The 24,522-nt window shown below is 40.8% G+C and overlaps 1 protein-coding gene and 2 long non-coding RNA genes across 8 annotated transcripts in view; 2 read left to right on the top strand and 1 right to left on the bottom strand.

Moving 5' to 3' along the window:
- The window catches only part of ARHGEF26 (Rho guanine nucleotide exchange factor 26), a 181,122-nt gene that overhangs the window by 22,707 nt on the left and 133,893 nt on the right, over positions 1–24,522 (bottom strand). For 2 of the 4 annotated variants that reach the window (XM_027092791.1, XM_027092787.1), the window contains 3 exons: positions 15,877–15,944; positions 14,483–14,587; positions 5,318–7,535 (listed from right to left, as the gene is read on the bottom strand). In XM_027092791.1, the coding sequence (XP_026948592.1) occupies positions 7,393–7,535; positions 14,483–14,587; positions 15,877–15,944 (316 nt within the window). In that variant the 3' untranslated portion in view covers positions 5,318–7,392. Of the gene's footprint in view, positions 1–5,317; positions 7,536–14,482; positions 14,588–15,876; positions 15,945–24,522 lie in introns of those variants that run through there. The other 2 variants (XM_027092790.1, XM_027092789.1) reach the window with 2 other exon arrangements.
- LOC113612694 (uncharacterized) lies at positions 3,218–7,204 on the top strand. Of its 2 annotated transcripts, none has more exons than XR_003429932.1 (3): positions 3,218–3,424; positions 3,914–4,756; positions 7,094–7,204. It is a non-coding gene; the product is annotated as an uncharacterized LOC113612694 (long non-coding RNA). The 2 variants fall into 2 exon arrangements; XR_003429933.1 differs by lacking the exon at positions 3,218–3,424 and having other exon boundaries at positions 3,681–4,024; positions 4,124–4,756.
- Positions 7,530–23,629, top strand: LOC113612695 (uncharacterized). Of its 2 annotated transcripts, XR_003429935.1 has the most exons (4): positions 7,530–7,672; positions 19,115–20,423; positions 21,598–21,711; positions 22,198–23,629. It is a non-coding gene; the product is annotated as an uncharacterized LOC113612695 (long non-coding RNA). The 2 variants fall into 2 exon arrangements; XR_003429934.1 differs by lacking the exon at positions 22,198–23,629 and having other exon boundaries at positions 21,598–22,187.

Genomic DNA, 24,522 nt, shown 5'->3' on the forward strand with positions numbered 1-24,522 from the left:
GTCTTGCTAAAAGGTGTATCAATTGTGTTCGTCTTTTCAAAGAACTAGGCTCTTTGTTTCATTGATTTTCTCTGTATTTAAGTGTTTTAGTGCCATAAATTCCTAAGAACTGCTTTAGCTGCCAACTACATGTTTTGATGTATTCTCATGGCATTCAGTCGGTGTGGTTTTTTATTTCTTTATATATTTACCTCTTTGATCCACAAATTGAGCGTGCTGTTTAATTTCCAAGTGTTTGAAGATTTTCCTGTGGTGGTTCTGTTGTTAATTTCTAGTTTGATTCTTTTATGCTGGTTGGAAAACATACTTTGTATGATTTGTTCCTTTAAATTTGTCAGTTTATGACCCAGAATGTGATCTGTCTTGGTGAATATTACATACCTACATGGAAAGGAAGTATAATCTGTTGTTGGGTGGAGTGTTCGCTAAATAAATGTTAGGTCCCATTCCTTGATGGTGTTCTGTTCTGTACCTTTAACCACTATATTATGGATTTGTCTGTTTTTTTCCTTCAGTTCTGTTTTTGCTTCGCGTATTTTGAAGCTTTATTTATTTGGTACATACACATTTAGGGTTGTTATGTCTTCCTCACAGATTGACCCTTTTATTGTGATGTAGTATTCTTTGTTCCTGGCAATCTTCTTTGCTCTGAAGTCCACTTTATCTGTTCTAGTATAGCCCCTCCAGCTTTCTTTTGATTGGCATTTGCTTGATATTATTTTTCGATTCATTTACTCTACACTTACCTATATAATTACATTTTAAATGTGTTTCCAAACATATAGTTAGGTCACTTTTAAAAACTATTCTGGGGTTTCCCTGGTGGTGCAGTGGTTAAGAATCCCCCCGCCAATGCAGGGGACACAGGTTCGAGCCCTGGTCCAAATATCCCACATGCTGCGGAGCAACTAAGCCCGTGCATCACAGCTACTGAGCCTGCGCTCTAGAGCCTGTGAACCACAACTACTGAGCCCACATGGCACAACTACTGAAGCCTGCGTGCTTGTTTATCAGTATATCTCTTTAAGTTTGGGGCATTTTTTGCTTGCTCTATGGATTACAGTATACATGTATAGCTTATCATAGTGAACAAGTAGCAACATTTTGCCACTTCAAGTAAAATATGTGTAAGACACCACCATTGAAGCCTGCGCGCCTAGAGCCCGTGCTCCACAAGAGAAGGCACTGCAGTGAGAAGCCCACTCACCGCAACTAGAGAAAGCCCCCGTGTAGCAGTTAAGACCCAGTGCAGCCAAAAATAATACAATAAATTTATTTTTTAAAAAAAGACACCACCATTTAGTTGTCCCAAATAATTCCTTTACATACGTTGAGAACCAACCATATCAGACAATTGTAATACAGCTTTCAGCCAACTAACATTTTAAAACCTTAAGGATAGTCTATTATATTTACCCAAATGTTTACCTGTTCAGTTGTTCCTTCTTTGTTCCTGATGTTTCAAGTTTACTTCTGCCACTTCCTTTGTTAGAGGAACTTCTTAATTACTGGACTGTATTTTTTTAGAGCAGTTTTAGGTTTACAGGAAAACTGAGCAGAAGGTACAGAATTCCCGTATCACCTTTACTCCCTCCTAGTTTCCCCTATTGTTAACATCTTGGTACGCTTGTTCAAGGGGTGACCCAATATTAATACATTATTAACTAAAATCCATAGTTTTAGTTAGCTTAACATTAGCTTAGTTTAGTTAGCTTAACATTAGCTTCTTTGTGTTGTATATTTTGATCAATGTATTGATATAATGACAGGTATGCACCATAACTTAACCATGCAGAATACTTTCACTGCCCTGAAAAAAGTCCTCTGTGCTCCACCTATTCCTCCTTTCCTCTCCTTGAACCCCTGGCAACCACTGATCTTTTTACTGTCTCCATAGTTTTGCCTTTTCCATGTTATGTAGTTGGAGTCATACAGCGTATAGCCTTTTTACATTGGCAACTTTTTCTTACTAATATGCATTTAAGACCCCTTCATGTTTTTTCATGGATAGCTCATTTCGCTTATTGCTGGTTAATATTCGATTGTCTGGATGTATCACAGTTTATCCATTCATCTATTGAAGATTATCTTGGTTGCTTCCAACTTTGGCCATGATGAATAAACCTGATATAAAAACTTGTGTGTAGACTTTTGTGTGGACATAGTTTTAAACTCATTTAGGTAAATATCAAGGAGTGTGATTGCTACGTCATATGGTAAGTGTTTAGTTTTCTAAGAAACTGCCAAACTCTTCCCAGTGGTTTTTGCATTCCCAACAGCAGTCAGTGCAAATTCCTCTTGCTCTGTGTCCTCACCAGTATTTGGTGTTGTCAGGGTTTTGGATTTTATAGTCATTCTAATAGGTGTGTGGTGGTATCTCATTTTAATTTTTCAGTTCCCTAATGATGTTTCATCTTGAGCATATTCTCATATGCTTATTTTCCATCTGTGTATCTTTGGTGAGTTTTCTAGATTTTTGCCCATTTTTAATTGGGTGTTTTGTTGTCTAATTATTGAGTTTTAAGAGTTCTTTGTATATTTTGGATGCCAATCCTTTATCAGGTATATTTTGTAAGATTTCCTCCGACTCTGTGCATTGTCTTTTCATTCTCCTGTCTTTTAATGAAATTCAGCTTCTCAGTTTTTTCTTTCACTGATCACGTCTTTGGTGTTATATTTAAAAAGTCGTCTCCAAACCCAAGACTACCTAGATTTTCTCCTGTATTCTAGGAGTTTTATAGTTTTGCATCTTAAATTTAGGTCAGAGTTTCTATATAAATGGATATTTCTTAATTTTTGTTATTGAGTTCCAACTTAATCATGTTGTAATCAGAGACCTCACTCTATATAACTTCAATCCTTTAAAATTTGTTGAAACTTGTTTTATGACCCAGGAAGTAGTCAGAAGTAAATATTCTACGTGTGCTTGAAAAGAATGTATATGCTGAAATTGCAGCATGTCCTATATAAGCCTATTATGTTATTCTTGTCCAAAGCTTCTACATCTTCACTGATTTTTTATTTTTCCTATCAAATGAGAGAGGTGTGTTAAAGTCTCATTCTGTGACTTTTGATTTAATTCTTATATTTCTGCTCATTTTTGTCTTATTATTGAGACCACATTGTTGGAAGAATATATATTTAGAATTGTTGTATCTTCCTGGTTAAATGAAACTTTCATCATTATGTAGGCTCTATCCCTAGTCATACCCTTTATCTTACAGAGTTGTTTTATCTAATATTGACATAGCTACAGGTAGTGAATGTTGTGATATTCTGCCCAGATCCTCCATCAGGACTGATGGTATTCCCTTAGCTGCTGGAAGTGCTACCAGATGACAGCCTTCACTCACCAGCCCTCTGCAGGAATTGTCCTCGCCTCACCCAAGGCCACAGCCTGCATCCTGTGACTGGTCAGAGCAAGGTTAGAAAGACCTAGTCTCCTTGCCAAAGCTCCCTCTCTTTCCCCTCTCTCTCCTCTGAGACTCCAGTTAAATCCTGCACTTCCCATCTCTCTCCTCTTCATGCTTCCTGTAGGTTTCTTCTAGCCTCTCTTTCAGTTCACCAGAATCTTTTAACTATCAAATCTGATGTTAAAACCAGTTCCATATTTTCTAGTTGTTTTTTCTCTCACTTCTTTTGGTTGGTTGTTCTATATTGCTTTTTGAAGTTTGGCTTTATCTCCATAAACGAAGCAATTGTATTTTACTAATGATTTGACTGTCTAGAGTCCCTGTGAATGTATCAGTTTTTTTGTTCTGTTTTTGTTTTTCCTGTATCCAGATGCTGTCTCTCAGAGGTTTTTTTTTTTGTTTTTTTGCTGATCCTTTCATTTGAGAATTTGTTTTTTTGGAAATAATCGAGAACTAAGATGATGATAGCTTTCTCCACAGCAAGGTTTTATTTCCTCCAGTCAGGACCTTGGTATGCTAGATGCCTGAAGAGTGAAGCTCGAGGCCCTTGAGGTTTACTTCCTCACTCCAGAGTAAGCCCTTTGGAGACCGAACCCACAATGGAGATTATGGTAGGCACTAAACTCTGACCTGTGTTATTTAACTCTGACCTGTGTTATTTAGTACTGCAAGTCTACCAAACAAACAGCTGCCTCTCTGCTGCTTTCCAGAGTCCAAGGAAAACGCAGCAGTAATTTGGGATGGAGGAGGGACCAAAGAGGAGGATGCATCCTGCTACTTCCAAAGATGATATTCCCCATCTCTTCCCTCTTTCGTCACTACCTTGAGCGAAAATCCAACAGAGATGCCTTTGATTTATGTATCCTATCACATAGCTGTATTTTAGCTGCAAAGAATGCTGGAAAACTAGCATTTTAAGGTTTTATAGAGGGTGTTGTAGACAGAATTCTAAGATGATCCCATGATCTCTGCTTCCTTGGTGTTGCAGCTACGATTAGGTTACACTGCATGGCGAAGGAATTTTACAGATCTAATTAAGCTCCCAAATCGGCTGAATTTGAGTTCATAAGGGAAATTATTCTGTGGGTCTAATATAATTATATGAGTTCTTTAAAAGCAGAGTTTTCTCCAGCTGGTAGCAGAAGATGTAATGAGAGAGATTCCAAGTGTGAGAAGGACTGAACACGCCACTGCTGCCTAGAAGATGGAAGGAGCCACGTGGCAAGGAATTCCAGTTCCTGGAAGCTGTGAGCACCCTCCAATCTCCCCACCCTCCAGCAGCCAGCAAGGAAACAGGGGCCTCAGTCCTACAATCACAAGGAATGGAACTCTGCAAATAACAGGTATGAGCTGGAAAGCAGTTAAGCCAACACTTTCATTTCAGCCTTTTGAGACTCTAAGCAGAGAACCCAGCCAAGCAGTCCTAGACTTCTGACTACAGAACTGTGAGACCATACAGGAATGTCTTAAGCCACTAAGTTTGTGGAAATTTTATTCAGGAAAAGAAAATAACACGGAGTCATTCTTTGTCTTCCACCAAGATGCACAAGGTGGTGAAACGTCCCAAGCACAAAGGTTCAGACACTGAGTGGCCAAAATGAATGATAAGGTATATACTCCAAGGGTCAGCAGCAGTTAGGAAGCTATGAACTATTTGAGGTAAGCTGTTCAGTCATGCAGTTTTGTGGAAACTATAAGAAGAAACAGGATAGCCCAGTTCTTAAGAATGCCCCAGCCTTCTAGGGCAGCTAAGGCCCATATGTACCCAAAAAAGAAAGATCAGACACCTTCAATGTTAGCTGCAGATACCTTTTGAGTAGAACTCTGATTTGGCTCAAAATTCAGCAAACTATGTACTTAAATGAACACATCCTATAGTAAATTAAATCACATCAGCACGAAAGAACAAGTATATACAAAATCTTTATAAGCTCACATATTTTGCCAAAAGTGTACAAGCAATCTCAATTCATTGGGACAAAAATGAATATTTTTGTTCTCCACAGGTCACTGAATGAAGTCATTGTACAATTCAGAGAAGCTACTAAGTTTGAAAAACAATACTGTGTCATGTTCACAGTTGAACTGAAACACTGTGAATGAGTTAATACCTGCCATAAAACAACACTTTATCTAATAACAGTATTAACCTGCTTGCTAAATAGGCTCTGATTTATAAGATGCACATATTCCAAAACTGTTCACCATCTCTACTGATAAATTAATTCACAGGATTCACATAGTTGCTTTTTAGTGTCAACAGGGTGTTAGCAAAAATAATACGAAATGGTCTCTTGGCAAGCAACACATTTACCTTCCTTCCTAAATGAAAACATTCCATTAGATTAGATTTCAATTTGTTAGCTTCTCCTCCAGAAATTCTGTGACATCAAAGAGGAGATAGATTTCTTGTTTTACCAAACCCAAGACCTTGCTTGCTGGGTCCACTGCTATTCTCCATTGACAGACTGGCCCAGAACTCAAGGAGCTCGGGGCCTGGCATGTCTTTATACTCAGAAATGTGTGCATTGATAAAGGAGAGCAATCCACAGGCGAGGCAGCTGCAGATGCCCCCTGCAGGCTCACTGCTGCAGTGACAGGACACAGAGCATGTGGGCTGAGCACACTCACCTCCTGCACTGGGCTTCTGCAAAGTTACTCACAATGGAGTAACTGGTTGGCAGTCAGTGGCTGGGGACATGTCACACATGGATCTGAGTCCTTGAATGATGTACCGTTTGCCAGGTTTTACCCCTTCATGAAAGAGAATGGAGTAGAGAGGGAACGTAGCTGCCAGTAAAAAAATCACTCCTCCCCTCACTCTTCCAAACCCTCCAATTCCCTCTTTATGAAACGAACTATTACAATGACTTTTCTCTCTCCTTGCATCAGTGGAAGAAATAAAGTTCTACAGACACCCGCAGTTAAGAGAGACTTCAAATCCAGCAAGCAAAGCCTTTAGTGCAAATAAAATGAGTTCCCATTAAGGTCAAAATGTTATGTTGCAACTAGGTACACCATGTTGCCTTCTTGATACCTTTTAAGGTCCAATTTTATCTTCCGTGAGATTGTTAAAATGTGTTTCAGCCAATTTCCTTTTGGAAATGGGAGTAGGAACAGTCAAAAACGGTACATTATTGAAGGCAAAGCAGCCTCACGTCAGTTTATCATCTCATATAGGTCTATTTTTAAAAAGTACGACCCCTGTCCCATATTCAGGATTTTCTCACATATATGAACCATCTAAATTCTATATTGTTAGAGTAGCTTAAGTTTTATTAGAATATACTTACCAAAGACCGAAGTTGGGTGAGATGGATTTTTTAAAAAAATCTTTGAAGTAAGGCTCCTTACTTCCCTTCTAATGAGGAAAGAGGTGGAAAAAATTCAAGTGTCAATTTCCCTTTCCTGGGAAGAGGTTTAGAAAAACTGAGCTCACCTTCAGAACTCTACCAGTTCCTTTTGAAATCAAGAAAGCATTAGCATCAGATCTAAAATATAAGAGGCAGGAGCAATATTTACAAAACTGGGTATTCCTTAAAGATATAAAACCTTGCTAATACTGGAAGAACCATACGAAGGAGATGTTTAAAGAGGGATAGCATACATTCTTGGTTAAGTGAGGATAGAGAAAACCAGAATACAGCATCTTACATATATATATATTTTTTTTATGCCAGAACATGATACAACTAGGAGTAGCTGAGGCTGCCTCATCCCTGAAGTGGACTGCTCAGCTATTCTGTTTACCTAAAGAGGTTTGCAAAAGGATTGCTGTGCACAAACTGAGCTTCGTGGATTAACTATCCAGTAGCTGTTCTCCTGAGAGAACAGAACCACCTGGCAAGCTTAAAGGCAAGTGTTTCCTTTCTTTTAATTAAATAGGCTGTGTTAAAATTAACATCAAAACCGGCCTTGAACCAGCCAGCCCACCATGATGTAGTGCAAATCTCCCAGTGACAAAATACCATCAGAGAGGCTACACGTTGGTCTCCAGCCCCAGCAAACGTCCCATTCTCTCCACATTCTTATCAATTGTAGCTTGACATGTTATCTCCTTGGCACATTCCATAGGAAACCAGCCCCTTTCTCCATCTCGCAGTCTTTCCCCTTCATACCAGCCTGCAAAGAAGAGCAGAGTCCTCATGGGGCACCAAGTATTTGGATGAATCTTGACTGTTCAGCTCCGAGGGAGGACGATATGGGCAAATTTCAGAGGCAGTATCCTGCCCCAGGTTGGGTACCACGGATGATGCAAGGTGAGAGAGAGAGGTGGAACGGGGGAAAGGTTTCAAGAGGGACTCAATGGCATATCATGATGAGAGGCAGAACATGATCAGAGGCCCTGAAGTGAGGTGTCTAGGAGAGTATTGAGCTTGGGCTGAGTTGCAGAAAGGGATGATGTTTTGGGTAGGAAGATCATGACTTTTATTTTTTTACTTTATTGAAGTATAGTTGATTTACAGTGTTCTGTTAGTTTCAGATGTATAGCAAAGTGTTTCAGTTATACACATATATATATATATATATCTTTTTCAGACTCTTTTCCCTTATAGGTTTTTACAATTATTGAGTATAATTCCCTATGCTATATAGTAGGTCTTTGTTGGTTATCTATTTTATATATAGTAGTGTGTATATGTTAATCCCAAACTCCTAATTTATCCCTCCTGCCCCCAACCCCCTTCCCCTGTAGTAACCGTAAGTTTGTTTTCTATGTCTTTGGGTCTGTTTCTGTTTTGTATACAAGTTCATTTGTATCTTTTTTTAGATTCCACATGTAAGTGAAATCATATATTTCTCTGTCTGGCTATACTTCACTTAGTATGATAATCTTGAGCTATAGCCATGTTGCTGTAAATGGCATTATTTAATTCCTTTTTATGGCTGAATAGTATTCCATTGTATACATGTACCACATCCCTTTTTTTTTTTTTTTTTTTTTTTTTTTTTTTACCGGCCCCTCTCTTTTTTTTTTTCTCCTGTTGCAGAGCACAGGCTCCAGACGTGCAGGCTCAGCGGCCATGGCTCACGGGCCCAGCCGCTCCATGGCATGTGGGATCCTCCCGGACCACGGCACGAACCCATGTCCCCTGCATCAGCAGGCAGACTCTCAACCACTGTGCCACCAGGGAAGCCCACATGTATCTTTTTGAATTATGGTTTTCTCCAGATATATGCCCAGGAGTGGAATTGCTAGATCGTATGGTAGCTCTATTTTTAGTTTTTTAAGGAACCTCCATATTGTTCTCCATAGTGGCTGCACCAATTTATATTCCCACCAACAGTGTAGGAGGTTGCCTTTTCTCCACACCCTCTCTAGCATTTACTTGTAGGCTTTTTAATGATGGCCATTCTGATCGGAGTGAGGTGACCTCATTGTAGTTTTGATTTGCATTTCTCTAATAATTAGTGATGTTGAGCATCTTTTCATGTGCTTTTTAGCCATCTGTATGTCTTCTTTGGAGAAATGTCTATTTAGATCTTCTGCCCATTTTTTGATTGGGTTGTTTGTATTTTTGATACTGAACTGTAAGAGCTGTTTGTATATTTCGGAGATTAATCCCTTGTCAGTTGCATCATTTGTGAATATCTTCCCCCATTCCATAGGTTGTCTTTTCATTTTGTTTATGGTTTCCTTTGCTGTGCAAAAACTTTTAAGTTTAATTAGGTCCCATTTGTTTATTTTTGTTCTTCCATTATTCTAAGAAAGAGATCCAAAAAGATATTGCTACTATTTATGTCAGAGTGTTCTGCCTATGTTTTCCTCTAGTAGTTTTATAAAAACTTAGGTCTTTAATCCATTTTGACTTTCTTTTAAATTTTTAAATTTAGGTCTTTAATCCATTTTGACTTTCTTTTTGTGTGTGGTGTTAGAGAATGTTCTATTTTCATGCTTTTGCATGTAGCTGTCCAGTTTTCCCAGCACCACTTATTGAAGAGACTGTCTTTTCTCCATTGTGTATTCTTGCTTCCTTTGTTGTAGATTAAGTGGTCATAGGTGCATGGGTTTATTTCTGTGTTTTCTAACCTGTTACATTGATCTATGTGCTGTTTTTGTGCCAGTACCGTACTGTTTTGATTACTGTAGCTTTACAGTATAGTCTGAAGTCAGGAAGCCTGATTTCTCCAGCTCTCTTTTCTTTGGCTATGCATGGTATTTTGTGTTTCCACACAAATTGTAAAATTTTTTGTTCTAGTTCTGTGAAAAATGTCATTGGTAATTTGATAGAGATTGTGTTGAATCTGTAGATTGCCTTGGCTCGCAGAGTCATTTTGACAACATTGTTTCTTCCAATCCAAGAACACAGCATACCTTTCCATCTGTTGGTGTCATTTTCAATTTCTTTTATCAGCATCTTATAGTTTTCAGAGTACAGGTATTTTGTCTCCTTAGGTAGGTTTATTCCTACGCATTTTATTCTTATTGATGCAGTGGTAAATGGGATTCTTTCCTTAATTTCTCTTTCTGATCTTTTGCTATTAGTGTATAGAAATGCAACAGATTTCTGTGTATTAATTTGTATCCTGTGACTTTACTGAATTCACTGATGAGCTCTAGTAGTTTTCTGGTAGCATCTTTAGGATTTTCTATTTATAGTGTCATTTACAGTGTCATGTCATCTGCAAACAGTGACAGTTTTACTTCTTCTTTTCCAATTTGGATTCCTTTTTTTTTCATCTGATTGCTGTGGCTAGGACTTCCAAAACTATGTTGAATTAAAGTGGTGAAAGTGGACATCCTCGTCTTGTTCCTGATCTTAGAAGAAATACTTTCAGCTTTTCACCATTGAGTATGATGTTAGCTGAGGGTTTGTATCAGGATGATCATGGCCTCATAGAGTGAGTTTGGAAGTGTTCCGTCGCAGTTTTTTGGAATAGTTTCAGAAGGATGTGTGTTAACTCTTCACTAGATGTTTGGTAGAATTCGCCTGTGATGCCATCTGGTCCTGGACTTTCGTTTATTCAGAGTCTCTAAAACACAGATTCAATTTCAGTACTTGTAATTGGTCTGTGAATGTTTTCTACTTCTTCCTCATTCAGTCTTGGGAGATTGCACCTTTCTAAGAATTTGTCCATTTCTTCTAGGTTATCCAATTTATTTGCATATAGTTGCTTGTAGTAGTCTCTTATGGGCCTTTGTATTTCCATGGTGTCAGCTATAACTTTTCTTTTTTTTGCGGTATGTGGGCCTCTCACTGTTGTGGCCTCTCCCGTTGTGGAGCACAGGCTCCGGACACGCAGGCTCAGCAGCCATGGCTCACAGGCCCAGGCACTCCACGGCATATGGGATCTTCCTGGACCAGGGCACGAACCTGTGTCCCCTGCATCGGCAGGCAGACTCTCAATCACTGCACCACCAGGGAAGCCCCTGTAACTTCTTTTTAATTTCTAATTTTATTGATTTGGGCCCTTCCTTTTTTTCTTGATGAGTCTGGCTAAAGGTTTATCAATTCTGTTTATCTTTTCAAAGAACCAGCTTTTAGTTTCATTGACCTTTTCTATTGTTTTCTTAGTCTCTATTTCTGCTTTGATATTTATGATTTCTTTCCTACTACTAATTTTGGGTTTTGTTCTTTCTCTAGTTGCTTTAGGTGTGAGGTTAGGTAGGTTATTTGAGATTTTTCTTGTTTCCTGAGGTAAGCTTGCATCACTATAAACTTTTCCTCTTAGAACTGCTTTTGCTGCATCCCATAGGGTTGGATCATCATGTTTTCATTTTCATTTGTCTTTAGGTATTTTTTGATTTCCTCTGATTTCTTTAGAGATCCATTGGTTGTTTAGTAGCATATTGCTTAGCCTCCACATGTTAGTGTTTTTTTCTTGTAGTTGATTTCTAATCTCATAGTGTCGTGGTCAGAAAAGATGTCTTGATATTATTTCAATTTTTTAAAATTTACCAAAGCTTGCTTTGTGGCCCAGCATGTGATCTACCTTGGAGAATGTTCTATGTGCACTTGAAAGAATGTGTATTCTGCTGCTTTCAGATGGAATGCTCTATAAATATCAATTAAGTCGATGTCTAGAGTGTCATATAAGGCCTGTTTCCTTATTGATTTTCTGTCTGAATGATCAGTCCATTGATGTGAGGTGTTAAAGTTCCCCCACTATTATAGTGTTACTGTCAGTTTCTCCCTTTACAGCTGTTAGCATTTGCCTTATATATTGAGGTGATCCTATGCTGAGTGCATATGTATTTACAATTGTTCTATCTTCTTCTTGGATTGATCCCTTGATCATTATGTAGTGTCCTTTTTTTTGTCTTTTTTAACAGTCTTTATTTTAAAGTCCATTTTGTCTGATATGAGTATTGCTACTCCAGCTTTCTTTGATTTGGAAATCCTTTTGCATGGAATTCCCTTTTCCATCCCCTCACTTTCAGTCTGTACGTGTCTCTAGATCTGAAGTGGGTCTCTTGTAGACAGCCTGTATACGGGTTTTGTTTTTGTATCCATTCAGCCAGCCTATGTCTTTTGGTTGGAGCGTTTAATCCATTTACGTTTAAGGTAACAATATGTTACCTTATTGCTATTTTGTTAATTGTTTTGGATTTGTTTTTGTAGGTCTTTTTCCTTCTTTTCTCTTTTGTTCTCTTGTGATTTGATGATTATCTTTAGTGTCGTTTGGATTCTTTTTTGTGTGTATATCTATTATACATTTTTGGTTACCATGAGGTTTTCATATAGCAGTCCATATATATACATGATTGTTTTAAGTTGCTGATCTCTTAATTTCAAATGCATTCCAAATATCCTGCATTTGTACTCTCCTCTCATGATTACTGATTTAGATATCATATTTCTGTGTGGATGATTTCCTATCTTTACTGTATGTTTGCCTTTACCGGTAAGCTTTCCCATTTTGTAATTTTCTTGTTTCTAGTTGTAGCATTTTCTTTACTGCCTAGAGCAGTTCCTTTAGCATTTGTTGTAAAGCTGGTTTGGTGGTGCTCAATTCTCTTAGCTTTTGCCTGTCTGTAAAGCTTCTGACTTCTCCATCAAATCTAAATGAGAACCTTGCTGGGTAGAGTAGTCTTGGTTGTGGGTTTTTCCCTTCCATCACTTTAAATATACCATGCCACACTCTTCTGGTTTGCAGAGTTTCTGCTGAAAAATCAGCTGATAACCTTATGGGGATTCTCTTATATCTTTCATTTTTGTCAATTTGATTACTGTGTGTCTCAGTGTCTCCTTCCTTAGGTTTATCCTGTATGGGACTCTGTGCTTCCTGGACTTGAGTGACTATTTCATTTCTCGTGTTAGGGAATTTTTCAGCTATTATCTCTTAAAATATCTTCTCAGGACCTTTCTCTCTTCTTCTGGGACCCCTATAATGCAAATGTTGGTGCATTTGATGTTGTCCCAGGTCTCTTGTACTGTCTTCATTTCTTTTCATTCTTTTTTCTTTATTCTGTTCTGTGGCAGTGATTTCTACCACTCTGTCTTCCAGCTCACTTATCAATTCTCCTGCCTCATTTATTCTGCTATTGATTCCTTCTAGGTGCACTTTTCATTTCAGTTACTGTATTCTTCAACTCTGTTTGGTTGTTCTTATCTTTTCTAACTCTTTGTTAAAAACTTCTTGTAACTTCTAGCTCTGTGCATCTATTTTCCCACATTCTTGGATCATCTCTACGATCATCACTTGGAATTCTTTCTTAGGTAGATTGCCTAACTCTGTGTCAGGTAAGTTGTTTTTCTGGGCTTTTATCTTGTTCCTTCATTCTGGAACATATTCCTCTGCCATCTCACTTTGTTTAAATTTCTATTTGAATTTTTATGTATGAGGAAAGTTAGTTAGTTATGTTTCTCAACACTGGAGAAGTGGCCCTCTATAGGGGATGTCCTGTGTGTTTCAGCAGTACACTCCCCTCTCATCACCCAAGGGCCAGGGACCAACTGGTTTCAGGGTAGGTTCTGATCTGCATTTGTGGGTTCTGCAGGCTGCTGGATCGTAGCTTTCTTGCTTCTGGTGTCTGCCCCTGGTGAAGTGGGCTGGATCTTGGCCCTCTGGAGGCAGAGCCATGTCATGGGGTGGGTCTCGAGGTCCCTGTGGGTTCAGGAAGTCTTTAGGCGGCCTGTCTGCTGATGGTAGACTCCTAAAAAGCAGAAAATCTTTCCCAGGAATTCTCTTACTTGGCTAAGAGCTTTAGGATTTTTAGAAGCTCCTACCCTGTTGGTCGTTTGGCCTGAGGTGTCCCATTACTGGAACCGACAGGCTGTTGGGTGGAGCCAGGTCTTGGTACTAATGAGCCAATATGTCATCCACCAGGATTGTTCATGTGGTTGAATGTAGCCCAGTATGTCTGCCACCAGTGTCTATGTCCCCACAGTAAGCCAAAGCCAACCCCCACTTCCAAGGAGCCCCTCTAAGACCCACAGGTAGTGACTTCATAGGAGCCTGGGCCAGACCTGCTTCTGCCCTGGGTCCTGGTGCACGCGAGACCTTGTAGAGCAAAGTTTCTGTTTCCCCCATTCCTGTGGAGCTCCTGCACTCAAGCCCCACTGGCTTTCAAAGGCAGATGCTCTGGGGGCTGCTCCTCCAATATGCCAGACCCCCAGGCTGGGGAGCCTGACATGGGGCTCAGAACTCTCACTTCTGTGGGAAAACTCCTGTGATATGATTGTTCTCCAGTTTGTGGGTCACCCACTTGGTTGGGGGGGGGTATGGGATTTGATTATATCACGAGCGCACCTCTCCTACTGTCTCATTAGGTTTCTTCTTCATGCCTTTGGATACAGAAAATCTTTTTTGGTAGGCTCCAGTCCTTTTTTTTTTAATCAACGGTTGTTCGGCAATTAGCTGTGATTTTGGTATGCTCGTGAGAAGAGGTGAGCTTACGAGTCCTTCTACTCTGCCATCTTGTCTCCCAACTGACTTTTATTTTCTAAGTGAACAACCATGTGACCAGATCCTATTAAAAAAACATTTAGAAGCAATAAAGTGTAGATAAAGGAGAGGCAGGCGCATATGAGGAAACCAAAGGGATAGGGAATATAAGCAGTGATGACAAAATGAGACCCTGAACACTGGTCCACCAGCGCCCCCATCAGAACACTCCCACTCACCATCGCTGACACACTGATAAATGAGGACCACGTCCGCCACCTGCAGGGAGAGTTCATCTGGTTGCTTGGCAGTAAATGATCTAATGATTTCCACTTGGGTCAGTGCTAAGGGCAAAAGGGGACATAATGAACTTCCGGTAGCAGTGGAAAAACAAAACAGGTACAAATCAATATTCTGCATTCACTTAGTCTTTCTGTGCAATCAGAGCCAGCACAGATAGAAACAAGGTAGACTCCTAAAAAGCAGAAAATCTTTCCCAGGAATTCTCTTACTTGGCTAAGAGCTTTAGGATTTTTAGAAGCTCAGAATTGAGAGAGGCCTTTTACGATACATGAATCCCCTCAAAAATAGCCTTGATAAGAAGTCATTAGATACATCACACAATAGAGCAGAAAACAGTCACTGGGCATTGGGGAAACTGAGTCAAGCTAGATTAGGTATGTGCCAAGGCCATGAGGATAAAATCCAAAATCTATCCAGTGCTCCTGGCTCTCATCAGGGCGCTCCCCCAGCCCACCCAACAGCACATAAAAGCTGCCAGAGTTTAGAAATAAAAGGAGCTCCAAGCAAAAGGTGGTTAGAAAACATTTTAGTTTCCCCCAAATTCTCGATCATAACAAATCAGTTTTTACTTCAGTGACTTGCTACTGGCTGGCCTGAGTTTTTACTCGGCTTTTTTACTATGAAACTTGATTCCAGAGAACGTTCAAACCAGTCTCTTCAGCTCTGACTCTAAGCTTAAAGCTATGATTTTTGAGTGCTCCAGGAATCCACTTTTGCTGCCCTAATTCTTTGAATTTGACCTTCCAGCTGGAATCATGCAGAGCAGCATAACAAGATGCTCAGCATATGACACTAATCTTTACTGTACCAGTACCGGGTTCCCTAGAAAAATAAAATATATTTTTTAATATTAATTTAAAAAAAGTCAAAAGGAAGGGTAAAGTAATTTACCTTAAGGTTAAAAATCCATTTCAGCTTAGATTCACACTGTCAGTATGGAGAAGGTTTAAACATGCTACTATTGCCCATAACAGCTAGAAATGGAAGAGCTTTATAGTATAAGCAGGGCTTTCAATGTAAATTTAACTTCATCCTCACTATCATAACGCCGTGTTGTATTAATAATGTACCTAACTTGCAGATGATTTGAGAGGCTCAGAAAGGCTATGCAGTGCTCTGCCATGTTTACACAGCAAAGAACTGCACTTTGAATTCAGTCCCCTTGACTTCCAAAGCAGGGAGCATCCAGAGCTGAGGTGGGGCGGCAGGAAGGAAATCTTGGAGAAAACTTACAAAGCAGGTACTGTGGAGGTTAACCACTAATAACCCAGCGACCAGCAGGGGGCAGAGCCCTCCACGTTCCAGAGCAGACGGCTCTCCAGGTACTTACAGGTTCGGTCCGGAGGCTGCTTCCCGCTGCTGTGTCCCAGGGCAGTTATCCAGCGGGCTCGCTCGCTCCTAAACACAGAGGGCAGATCCGTTGAGAGATTCAGTGGTGCTTAGACACAGAATGAAGTATGTTCTAGAATGCAAAGGCATTCCCTGAAAACAGGGCAGACATGCTCTAGAGAGGTAAGTGGCTGGCCTTCAAAGCTAGGGTAAGAGTTATTTAAAAATGAAAAACAATTACTAAAATAAAAATGATCATCTGGGAAATCTCAAATAGGCCTCGAATGAGTCATTGTCAAAAGATTCTGAATGAATTTAGCTTGTTATTAAGTGGAATTTCTCATATAACAGTTTAATATTTAACAAATATCTGATTACACTAATACATTATAATCACAAAAAGATATTTCATACACTCACAATCTGATGTTTAACATTTCAAAAAAGTAAATTTCATTTAAAAAAATCCTAGTAAATCAGTCTCTCGCCACTCCCTCCCCTCTTTTCCTTCCCCCACACTCACAACCCATTTCCACATAAATGAGAAACCTGACATTATTTAAAGTTGTTCTGTTCCTCATACAACAAATGTTTCCAAGTATGAGCCTTAGTGAAATAGAAATTCTTTGTTCTCAAATAATTTAGTGATTACAGGAAAAAAAAATTTTTAAGATAAAAAACAACCAAAAGCTTTTAAACAATATTAAGCTACAATTACATGAAACAGAATAATTATTTAACTAAAGGATCAAAAGTTTCAGATGAGCAAGCATTACTCCATAATATAGTAACCAGGTTTTTGATTTGGAAAGTCAAGTATTAGCACTGTGATTAAATAAACCACACACACATACACACTTGAAAATCTTTTAAGAAGCATTTACATGGCAGATACAGCGCTTGACATCCATCATTTCCTGTAAGCTTCCCAAAAGCCTGTTTAAGGGATGAGAAGACTGCACAGAAGTTCAGAGGTAAGCAACCCAAACGAAAGGTCAGTTTCTACTATGCCACTCTACCTTCTTAAGAAGGGATGCCTTATAGAAATAAAAAATAAAAATTTTAAAAAAGAAATGAGACCTAATCAAACTTACAAACTTTTGCACAGCAAAGGAAACCAGAAAAAAAAAAAAGCCTATGGAATGGGAGAAAATATTTGCAAATGATGCAACTGACAAGGGCTTAATCTCCAAAATATACAAACAGCTCATGCAACTCAATATCAAAAAAGAAACAACCCAATCAAAAAATGGGCAGAAGATCTAAATAGACATTTCTCCAAAGAAGACATACAGATGGCCAACAGGCACAAAGAAAAGATACTCAACATCACTAATCATTAGAGAAATGCAAATCAAAACTACAATGAGGTATCACCTCACACTGGTCAGAATGGCCATCATTAAAAAGTCTACAAATAACAAATGCTGGAGAGGGTGTGGAGAAAAGGGAACCCTCCTACACTGTTGGTGGGAATATAACTTGGTGCAGCCACTATGGAAAACAGTATGGAGGTTTCTCAGAAAACTAAAAATAGAACTAACATATGATCCAGCAATCCCACTCCTGAGCATATACCCGGACAAAACTCAAATTCAAAAAGATACATGCACCCCAATATTCATTGCAGCACTATTTACAATAGCCAAGACACGAAAGCAACCTAAATGTCCATCGACAGAGGAATAAAGAGGATATGGTACATATATACAATGGAATATTACTCAGCCATAAAAAAGAATGAAATAATGCTATTTGCAGCAACATGGATGGACCCAGAGATTATCATACTAAGTGAAGTAAGTCAGAAAGAGAAAGACAAATACCATATGATATCACTTATATGTGGAATCTAAAATATGGCACAAATGAACCTATCTCTAAAACAAACAGACTCACAGATATAGAGATCAGACTTGTGGTTGTCGGGGGGAGGGGGGAAAGGGAGAGATGGATTGGGAATTTGGGGTTGGTAGATGCAAACTATTATATTTGGAATGGACAAACAACAGGTCCTACTGTATAGCACAGGGAACTATATCCAATCTCCTGGGATAAACCATAATGGAAAAGAATATTAATAAAAGAATGTAAACGTGTAAAACTGAGTCACTCTGTTATACAGCAGAGATTGGCACTACATTTTAAAATCAACTATACTTAAATTTTTTAAAAAGTAAAAAAAAAAAAAGTTGCCTTTATGCCTGGTACTTTAAACAAAAAAACTTGGAGAAAAAAAATTTTTTTTTCTCCCACAACGGCCTGCACCTAAAAGATGCTTCTCACCATCACTCTATCTTCACGCCGCAACGTGTATCCATCCTTCCATCCAGACAGAGCAGACTTCTTACAGTCTGGAACTCAACATGCTATGCCACACCTTTCCTATTTGTTCTTCTCACTCTCAAGTACGACCTTCCTTCCCCCTGTTTTTACCGAGCTGTGCCCACTCATCATCCCTATTTGATTGCTTTATTGAAGAACACATAAAACACTGCACTAATCTTAAGTGTATACAGATCTGTGTTTACTTAGGTACAACCACGTACACATGCCCACAGATCAAGACACAGCCATGCCAGGAGGTTCCTTTTTTGTCCCTTTCCAATCAGTAACCTCCTGCAAAGGTAACTGCTTTTCTGATTTCCATCACATAGACAAGTTTTGCCAATCTTGAACTTTATGAAAACGGAATCCTATAATATTGTCCACTTTGGTATCTGGCTTCTTTTGTTCAGCACATCTAACTCAATATTGAAAACACAAGCCTCACCTCCTCCAGGTGGCCGCCTCTGATGTGTGAGCCCACACTTCTGTCCCCATCCCATTCTTGAGAATCCTGTTCTCACGCCCCGCCTCTGCACAGCTCTGTCACACTGCCTGGCAGCTGTAGGCCTCCTGAAGCCAGGCATCTTATCTCCGTAACTGCCTGCACATAACAGGAGCTCTGTAAACCCTGACCTCACTACTATATATATACTATATATATATAATATATGTATATATTATATATATATAAATCACTACTACTCGTTGACCCCCGATCTTTTATGGACTTGTCTGTTTCTCTGACTGGGCCATACACTCCCCAAGGACAGTAACTGGATCTTGTTCTAAATAGCATAAGGGATCACATATACGCCAGGTACTGTGCTTTTTTATATTTGGTGAGTACCATCTAGTCGAATCTTTACAACCGTCTTGCAAGTATTACCATTATTATTCCCAACTTTTTTCAGAGGACGAAGCTGAAGTCTGAACTCTTAAGTACCTGCTCACAGTAAAACTGCTAAGTGGTAGAGAGAATATACGCCAGGCAGCCGGGGATCAAAGAGGTGGTGCCCCCTAGCAGGTGCTTACAAGATAACGAGGGACCGCAGGAAGGGTGGAAACCAGTCTGCTGACAGACAGACTGACTTAAAAGAAGAAACTGAGGCTGGGCCCTGGTCGAGCTGCTGAGTCAAGTAGTAATATGCACAGTTTATGTAAAAACTGATGACACTGTCTTGCTTTTAAAAACTTTGTCTCTAATACAGGACAAAAAGACTTCAGGGTGGTTTTATAAGGAACAAGTAAAGCACGACCTCCTTTCAGATAATCGCAAGCAAACATTTAAATCTTTGATATCTCTTTGTTGGGTAAGATTTTTAAAATTCAGGCTCAACTAGAATTTCCAAAGTACAAAGGCAATTGAAAGCTAAACAATGTCTTAAGGATGGAAGAGCTGTTCTCCAAGAGTAACCTAAAACGATCCATTTGCGTCTCCACGTGCCATACCCAGACATGTCAGATTCATCTTTGGCTTACCAGGACATTTTCACATGGCCCTAACTGCTCTCTGCAGTCCTTCAAGTCAGATCTCCCAGCCATGGACCGTCTCTGGCATTTGAGTGGCCGGTTTTAGCGGCAGCCTCACCCTGCAGCCAGTTTCTAGAAGTCCAGGTGAAATCTTTCACTCCTGTAGCATGCTGCCTGGATGCTAATGGCATCCCTTCGACAAGGCAGCCCCTCACAGGGGCTCCAGAGGACAGAGCAAGACAGTCCTTATTGCCTCACTGAAAGGAGCCGCTTCTTGAAATGGCTTCAATTGAATCAGTCCCACCCCCTCTGAGATGCCATTAAAACCACACGACATTACCCAGGGCTTCCGAGAGCCATGCCAAGGAGCTCCCTCCTATCATGAGGCAGAAAGCACTGCATCTCTAAAGCAGGGAGGAGACTCACTCCACATAAAATGGAACTCTAAGAACAAGAAAACCCCGGGCCTAGACATACCCATTATTAAATTTAGATATCAAGTCCAAGGCTCACACACAGACAGCTGTTATCTCCAGGGACGAGGTAAGGCAATCAACACGAATTCACAATCCACACCACACCCAGCTTACTGAGATTTCCCTTTGCCCAAAGTGCCACAGTCAGCAATGCCGCTAATGGGGACCTGGGGCAGATCAACTTCTAAGGCGCTCCTGACCCCTCCCTTCCTTTAAACAACATTCACCAAGTCCCTGCCTCTGCAGGAGTCCTGTGCCAGGCTGGGGCTGCCAAGTGAGTAAAATGGAGCCTCTTGCACTTCACAGCCTGCCTTCAATGAGGGAGCAGACGGAGCAAAAGACAAATGCACCCAGAATCCAACACACTGTGCAATGTGCTGGGATGGCGCCCTCTCAATAAAACCCATCTGAGAGTTGAGAAGAGACCCTTTCAACATAAATATCTGGAAGCGCAGTCCTTTCTCTCTGCACGGCATGAAATGATGTTCCTTATAGAACCATCCTGAAGCTCCCCACTCGGGAGTCAGCTGTCACAGTATCTTGTCCTGTCCCTCATATGATTAATTAAGCACCGTAGGTTTAAACTTAATTACACAAAGGTTGAAGATACAGCCAAGCTGGACTTCGCATTGAACACCAGGCATCTGCTAGAAAACACAGATCCACACTAAGAAAGTAGAAAGCAGGGTTTGAAACAGAGGTTAGGACTGTGAATGAGACGGAATGGAACAAACGCCCACAAAGGGCTTCACCACTGGAGGGGGGTCTCCCTGGATTTTCAATAGAAGTGAAGAGACCTCAGCTGCTGTTTAACCTTTCTTTTGTCCCTTTAAAAATGGCATTTGACCAGATGTATACCTTTTGTGCTCCGTTTCACAGCCTACAAACTTACCTATGGTTCCTTGTGAAACTCCTGTACCCATGGCCTTTGGGAAAAAAGTCTTCCTAAGGAGTAGGATCATGGAGATGGCTGTTTTTGTTCATTCTCTCACACATTCAATTCAACGAGATGAGTTCAATAAGCTGATCCATTAAAGAAAACCCACAGGGCAAAAATCGTCCTCATGAATGCTGTGCAACAAAGCCTTATAAAGCTGGACACCAGCTCAACTTACTAATTTAAAAAATCTGGGCTTCCTTGGTGGCGCAGTGGTTGAGAGTCCGCCTGCCGATGCAGGGGACGCGGGTTCGTGCCCCGGTCCGGGAAGATCCCACATGCCGTGGAGCGGTTGGGCCCGTGAGCCATGGCCGCTGAGCCTGCATGTCCGGAGCCTGTGCTCCGTAACGGAAGAGGCCACAACAGTGAGAGGCCCGCGTACCACAAAAAAAAAAAAAAAATCTAACCAAAGCAAAGTAGTTCCCCTAGCCCACTAAGAGTTCTAGAAATTTAGATTCCATGACATGTTATATAGTTAAATCAACTGTTTCCTGTTTCTCATATCAAACAGTTCATGAGACCTAGTCTGGTCCAGAATCCTGAAGTTAACCTTAAGTGGATCAACTACCTGTTTCCTTGGAAAAAAGACCCACACCCCATCACCTGCTCTCCTGTTTTACTGGAGGTCAATGATGAGGAATCACCAAAGATTTAAGTATCTTGACGGGCACTGTACAAATGTAAAAGATTATTGGACATAGATTCCAGATTCAACAAAGAAAAAAATACTACAATCTGTAATAAATACATTTTTTTCCATACAAATTGTGATCTCTATGTGGATTTTTCTTAAAGGATGAAGAGTATGTCAGACGTACTATTTACAATTTTATCCCATCCTATTTACTTCCTGTTAATTAAATCATTAACAGAAGCAGGAAGAGAGCAAAAGACTGCCTGCAAACAATGCCCCTTTATCAGGAGGGCCCAGGAATGGGTTGTCAGAATGGCTGACAGGACTATTAGGCATCTGGTTCAATTTGTGAGACAGAAACTTTGAGAAGGGCCTTTGCTTACAGCTTAAGGTGATTATATCTCATAGCTAAGTAGAACGGGTGAAAAAAGTTTTCGTTCATTACTGAACGTGTCCTTGTGTCTCATCTCTGCACAGGCTGGACCCAAATGCCATCCAAATTCCATTATGGACGCAGGAAGCCAAGGACGCCACTTGCCACAGCGTTGCTCCGTGCCAGCTGCAGCTGTCTGGGCTTCATTTTAATGAAGGCAGACAAAGGGGGCTCTCGGCCTTGAACATTCCTCTTGCAAGGCCCAGAGGGAAAAATGACATTAGTAAAACATTCCTCCTTTGTCCTTTTACCAAGGGTGAGCTTCTGTATTTTCCACCAAACACTGTCTCATTAATAATGCAATGACTTAAGATCTTTAACAAGCAAACAGATATAACACAGTATGGCTTAGAGGTACATGCTAAGAAAAAAAAAGTTTAACTACATCCTTGACAGCAAATGTTGAAAAACAAGTGGAATTTAGATAGAACTTGCTCTAGCAGCACAAAACAAACAAACACACACCCCAGTGAATAGAGACATAGAGGAGCAGTATTTCTCTACATGCTGCTACCTTGCCTTGGATATAGAAAAGTAAATTGTATTAATTGTAGGGCAATTCCAAAAAAATATTTATTGGGAACCTGCTACATACAAAGTGAGAAAAGGACAAAACTGAAGCTGAGTGTGGGGATTAGTAATAAAACTGTGAAGAACTGATTGGAGAGAAGAATCGTTAGGAGGCTTTGAGGGTGGTTCAAAAGATAAAGGATGTCTGGGTTGCCCTGGGAAGGAGGTAGTGGGATGGAAACATGTGGGAAGATGCAACAGCGTTTCATACAGGAAGAACCAGTCCAGGATGGATCTGTTCAGATCTAGAAGCATCAGAAATGACACCAAGTCTCCAGACTGGGTAACTTGAAATGGTGTCAAGGGTACCATTTACAGAAATGTGTGTGTCAGGGAAAGCAGACTGTACTGATGATGACTGGTTCCAGACAGGCTGCATTTCTGAAGGGGAAGTGAAGAGGAAAGGTTACGTGTGGGAGAAAAACTAAGAGCACACAGATAACAGCTTGAGAACATCTCAAAAAGGGGGTTAGCGTCAGAGAGCTGGGCAGCTAACAAAATTAAATGATATTAGAGGTAAAGAAAGCAGCGGAAGACTGGACTGCTGGGTGTGGTACCTAGGAAGCCACTGCTCATCTTCTGATGGAGCGCCCTCAACTGGGTGGCAGAGGAAGATGCCATACTGAAGACGGTCAAGGAGTAACTCAATATAGGGCGTCAGCTGCTCAAGCCAAAAACCCAAAGCATCACCGATTCCTCTCTTTCACTCACAGCCACCCCAACTCATCCTGTCCTTCAGTTGGTCCTGTTGTCTCCACCTCCACAATGTTAGGTTTCCATCTCCTCGCACAGACCACAGTCCATCCCAACATCAAGACTCCCCTGGACTGGGACTTCCCTGGTGGCGCGGTGGTTGAGAATCCACCTGCCAATGCAAGGGACACGGGTTCAAGCCCTGGTCCAGGAAGATCCCACATGCCACAGAGCAACTAAGCCCGTGCGCCACAACTACTGAGCCTGCGCTCTAGAGCCCCATGCTCTGCAACAAGACAAGCCACCACAATGAGAAGCCCACGCACCGCAACGAAGACCCAATGAAGCCAAAAATAAATTTAAAAATAAGTTTTTAAAAATCATTAAAAGACTCCCCTGGACAAATGCAACAGGACCCTAACTGCTCTCCCCATTGAAACTGCTGTGTCCACACCAGTCTTCCATGGAACTCCCCATTCCAGCCTACGAGGCTCTAAACCAGTGCTTCTCAAAATATCTGGGGTAGGGCTTCCCTGGTGGCGCAGTGGTTGAGAGTCCGCCTGCCGATGCAGGGGACACGGGTTCGTGCCCCGGTCCGGGAAGATCCCACATGCCGCAGAGCAACTAGGCCCGTGAGTCACAACTGCTAAGCCTGCGCGTCTGGAGCCCGTGCTCCGCAGCAGGAGAGGCCGTGATAGTGAGAGGCCTGCGCACCGCGATGAAGAGTGGCCCCCGCTCACCACAACTAGGGAAAGCCCTCACACAGAAACGAAGACCCAACACAGCCAAATAAATAAATAAATTTAAATAAATCAATAAATAAAATGCTCTGGGCTCCACCAGCCTCTCAACCACCCACTCTCTCCCTGGCTTATTCTGATCTAGCCAATTTCACTATGTTCAAGCCAAGTTTGATGGCCTCAAACTTGTTTCCCTAGGAGTTTGGCACTTGCTGTGCCCTCTGCCTGGAACGTTCTGGCCCTGCATTTTCCCATGGATGGATTCCTTCCAGGCACTCAGGGCTCAGTCCCAAATGTCACCTGGAGAAGTCTTCCTCTGCCATCTAATTTAGAGGACAGATCCCCATCCCAGCACTTCACACTCCG

This window comes from Aethalodelphis obliquidens, unplaced genomic scaffold (assembly GCF_003676395.1).
Source record: "Aethalodelphis obliquidens isolate GAN/ISIS:26980383/991018 unplaced genomic scaffold, ASM367639v1 scaffold81, whole genome shotgun sequence".
Taxonomy (NCBI): domain Eukaryota; kingdom Metazoa; phylum Chordata; class Mammalia; order Artiodactyla; family Delphinidae; genus Aethalodelphis; species Aethalodelphis obliquidens.